Source organism: Palaemon carinicauda, chromosome 22, assembly GCF_036898095.1.
Source record: "Palaemon carinicauda isolate YSFRI2023 chromosome 22, ASM3689809v2, whole genome shotgun sequence".
NCBI lineage: Eukaryota > Metazoa > Arthropoda > Malacostraca > Decapoda > Palaemonidae > Palaemon > Palaemon carinicauda.
The window spans coordinates 108825172-108829754 of NC_090746.1; the positions used below are offsets into that span (position 1 = coordinate 108825172).

Genomic DNA, 4583 nt, shown 5'->3' on the forward strand with positions numbered 1-4583 from the left:
ACCCCTACTCACCGAAGAATGAAGTTAGTGGTAGGGAAAATATAGGAGAAATTTTCATTCTAATGATCTTAATGACTTTCCCCTTCTCATTCTTAAAATGACAGTAATCTTTCCCCATGAGAAATGAAGTTGTACGTAACAAAACTTCGCCGATAACCACATTTCATTTATAATTGAAATATTTAAACATTATGAAAATAATTTTTTTCCAATTTTTTTTAAACTATATTATTCAATTTCAATTGCCTTTCACTGTTTTTATGGTATGTTTGAGATAATTCGTTACCTATTCATAGTAAATGGTTTATCAATTATGTATACATATGCATATGCATATTGGAATTTACACATACATGCATGCATACAAACAGTATATATATTCATAAATGCAGTATATATATATATATATATATATATATATATATATATATATATATATATATATATGTGTGTGTGTGTGTGTGTGTGTGTTTCTTTGTGATTGTAAGGATTATATAAATACGTTAACGATTTAACTTTCATAGAGAAAGAAAGATCCTAATTAACTATTGATGAATAAGTATTGTCCATTGTTCCCAAAAAGTACAAATGCAACTAAAATCTAAATCCCGTAATACATCAAAAGATGAATATTCCTGTCTGGACGAATCCTCCTACATCCGAAAATTAAGATGAATGTTACCGACCGGCCTTTAGAATTGTTGGTGGGTAGTTATTACAGCTGAATCACAGGAACTTAAAAGGCAGTCAAAACTCCGAAGTGAACTCTAGTCAGTTAGGCAAACGCACGTTGTAGTGGTGTAGGAAATTGTCGTCTCCAAAAATTATTCTGGTATGTTTGGGAATTGGCATTTATGGCCGAACTATACTTGGAGACGGGAACTTTTTGTTGAAGAATCATATTGGCGATCGAGCAACCCTGGTCCTGTTTTTCATCAACAACGCCAATATCGCAATAATGGCAACATACATTGGCCTGTAACCCAAGGTGTCTCCTCCAACTGGCCACAGCAAGAACCTCGCATGGGTTTCAGTTATGGCACTCCAACAGGGCCCTACGCAAATTCCTGCAACACAACCTGGCCAGATCCACATGAGTTTACTTTCAACAGATACCAGCCAGAATCGCATGAATTTTTTTACAACAGATCCCAGCCAGAACCACATGCTGTCTCTTATAACAGATCCTGGCCACAACCTCATGCTGTTTCTCACAGCAGATCCCGGCCAGAACCACATGCTGTTCCTTGCAACACAACCCGGCCAGTACCTCAAGCTGTTTCTTGCAACACAACCCGGCCAGTACCTCAAGCTGTTTCTTGCAACACAACCCGGCCAGTACCCCAAGCTGTTTCTTGCAACACAACCTGGCTAGTACCCCAAGCTGTTTCTTGCAACACAACCCGGCCAGTACCTCAAGCTGTTTCTTGCAACACAACCCGGCCAGTGCCCCAAGCTGTTCCTTGCAACACAACCCGGCTTGTACCCCAAGCTGTTTCTTGCAACATAACCCAGCCAGTACCCCAAGCTGTTTCTTGCAACATAACCCAGCCAGTACCCCAAGCTGTTTCTTGCAACACAACCCAGCCAGTACCCCAAGCTGTCTCGAATCACACACTCCGGTCAGAGGTTCGTGTTGTCTCTCCTGAGAAACCTCGTTCAGACGACCGCACTGCTAAAAGTTATTTGGGTAAACTTGGAAATATGAAAATGAAACCCCTCGCAACGTTGAGGGTTGTAAAAAATGTCTTGGCGGAAGAGTATTATGGTTCATTCTTCAAACATTCCAAGACTTACGAATTCAAAATAGATGCCGGGTTGGCTGTTCATCAACGCCCGGATTTTGAGGTGGTTTTACGAATGGCCCTCCTCTGTCCTCGGTCGATACCAGTGGACGAGTTACCCTTTAACGTCAAGATAAATGTAAATGGAACGATTGCTACAGTTCTAAATGCAAAATCTCCCGTTATCATCACCAAGTTGTGCAAATCGGATAGTTCTATCAACTCGATGTGCATATGTAGTGAAAGGGAAAGGGGTAGAGCATTTTTTGTGAGGGTTATTATCATGGCAAGGAGAAGTGTGGACGAACTGTGCCAGAAATTAAAGAGGAGATCCCCGAGTCGTGCACTCGAAGGTATCAAGAAAAGTGCCTTCCAGAAGGGTAGTGATATAATGCTAGCGTCGAGTTATCCGGTGTCCCTCGAGTGCCCCTTACTTAGGAAAAGGATAGAGTTACCGGGCCGTTCCACCCGCTGTACCCACCCCCAGTGTTTTGACTTGTGGTCATATATTCAGCTAAATGCCAACAAGGGCTCGTGGTCCTGCCCAATATGTCTTCATGACATTGGCCTAGACAACCTTTACGTCGATGAATTCATTGAAGAGGTGTTGAAAGCCACCAGCAGTTGTGTGATGAAAATATTTTTATGTAAAGATGGGAGTTGGGCGTCCAAGTCGGAGGATGAGAATGGAATGGAAAAGGAAAATAAGAGCCCTTCAAAGAATAGAATTCTCGTCATTGACCTTTCTGATAGCGATGAAGAGAACTCTCAGCAAAAGAAACGATCGAAAACTGAGGAAAAGGTCAAAAGAAGTGAGTCTTCTGAGAGGAAACCTCGTTCGCAGAAAACAAGAAAAAGGTCAAGGCGATAAACTAAAAAAGGTCAAGGCGATAAACTAAAAAAGGTCAAGGCGATAAAGCTTTCAGACCCTTTGATTTGTCCTTTTCTCACTTTTTTTAAATTAAGTTTTTATTTAATAGCAAGAGATACTTTTAAAACCCCATACTGGATTTGAAATCTTAAAAATACAAATTATGATAGTTTACATAATACTTTAAGTCTTGTCAACTACACACAGATATATGTACCAAATTTTTAAGTTCCTTATACAGGATTTTTATTGAAAAAAAAAAATATGAATATGAAAAAGCATTCATTAAATATCCGAATAAAAGAATATTTTATTTACATCCCAGAAATCTTGTATAAATTTAGTTATGGTTTTTAAATTCCATTCGCATTTTTTTTAATTTTTGCATAAACAATGCTTATACTACTGTATTATGAATACTCCTCTCTTTGTCATATTCATTTTTTTATTACATAACTTTGCCACAGTTACCAAATAAATTGAAAATATCTTCAAAATATCAATCAATCTCTCTCTCTCTCTCTCTCTCTCTCTCTCTCTCTCTCTCTCTCTCTCTCTCTCTCTCTCTCTTTACTACGCTATTCTAGTCACCGCTTTCATTTGTTAATTTGCTCTCCATCCTCAAAAGTGGTATTGTAGTGTCCACTTGTGCAGTTATATCTGCGGCAACAGTTCCTCCTTTTAAACTATAAATTCATGAGAATCTCTCATTTAGATTAATCAATAAAATATCTCATTGATGAAAGCTACGAAACCTTAGAATATTGATTTTTTAGGTTCATTCTAATACTGTGCTATAGCAACATCCTTTTGTAAAATGTTGAAATGTATTTACATTCAAAAGTCGTAGTTAAAATTATCTTTTAAGTACCAATTGTTATATTCTATATTCACGGAGGTATAAAGAGCGTGCTTTTGAAAAGCACGTTGCCTAACTTCCTGCAAGCATAAAAATACAGACCAAAAATTATAACAATTTAAATAATTTTGGCGAAGAAAAATCCTTAAATTAACAGAGGAAGAATTTCAATTTCTTTCTATAGAATTAGAATTACTTTTTCTTATCTTTTATTATGAAAATACAATTACATTTTATTAACTTATACTTTTTCCTTTATTTCATAAAGAAATATTCCTTTACAAATTATATTTTACATATTTGTACATACATTATATCTATTATAATATTAAAAAATTAGAATTTTATTGTTTTTCTAAATGTTTTTTTTTAAGTTAGAAATATACTGATCTGTGAAAATATTTTTAACATGATTCTTATATCCAATAATATTTACATTAAATGTTTTTAACACTTTTATTCTTTATACACTTCATTATTTGCTGTTCAACACTTATTCCCAAATGTCTTGCCATCCAGATACTTGAAATAAAATCTGCTATTATTACCATTGCTGTATTTTCATCCCTTTTTGAGTTAGCTTCAAAATCTAGTTTTATAATCCTTAACCTGTAGAATTACTATTTACCTTTGAGGGCTGCTTTTCTGGTCCTATACAGCAGGGGAACCCAACTCTCTACAGGACTTCCACAGTCATTTTATCACGTTCTAAAGCATTGAACATTTCACAATGCATATTGGTCGTTTATTGTCAAATCCACAATATCGAAGCACTTGGAGAACGAGAAAGTCTTCAGTTTGCTCTTAAAAGCCTTAACATATTGAGTCTTTCGGATGTCTAGTGCTAGCTTATTATAAAGTCTCTGGGGCCGCATATTTAAAGGCTCTAAAGCCTAAAGTAGACATATATCTAGGTTCTAATAATTATTACAGTTTAATTTTGGATACTTCTGACCCACGGTAATGCCCTTAGCAGATGAATAAAGTATGATTTCCTTATTTAAAAGTAGAATAATCAATATATAATTCATATGGTTGAAGTCACTCCCGGATAAATGTCTTTTACATT

The 4583-nt window shown here is 36.0% G+C and overlaps 1 protein-coding gene across 1 annotated transcript; it reads left to right on the forward strand.

Annotated features, from left to right (window-relative positions):
- The first annotated feature begins 756 nt into the window (after nt 1-756).
- LOC137616676 (E3 SUMO-protein ligase gei-17-like) lies at nt 757-2974 on the forward strand. The gene has a single exon (XM_068346608.1). The coding sequence runs from the start codon at nt 835-837 to the stop codon at nt 2653-2655; it is 1821 nt and encodes a 606-aa protein (XP_068202709.1). The 5' UTR covers nt 757-834; the 3' UTR covers nt 2656-2974.
- Nucleotides 2975-4583: the final 1609 nt, after the last annotated feature.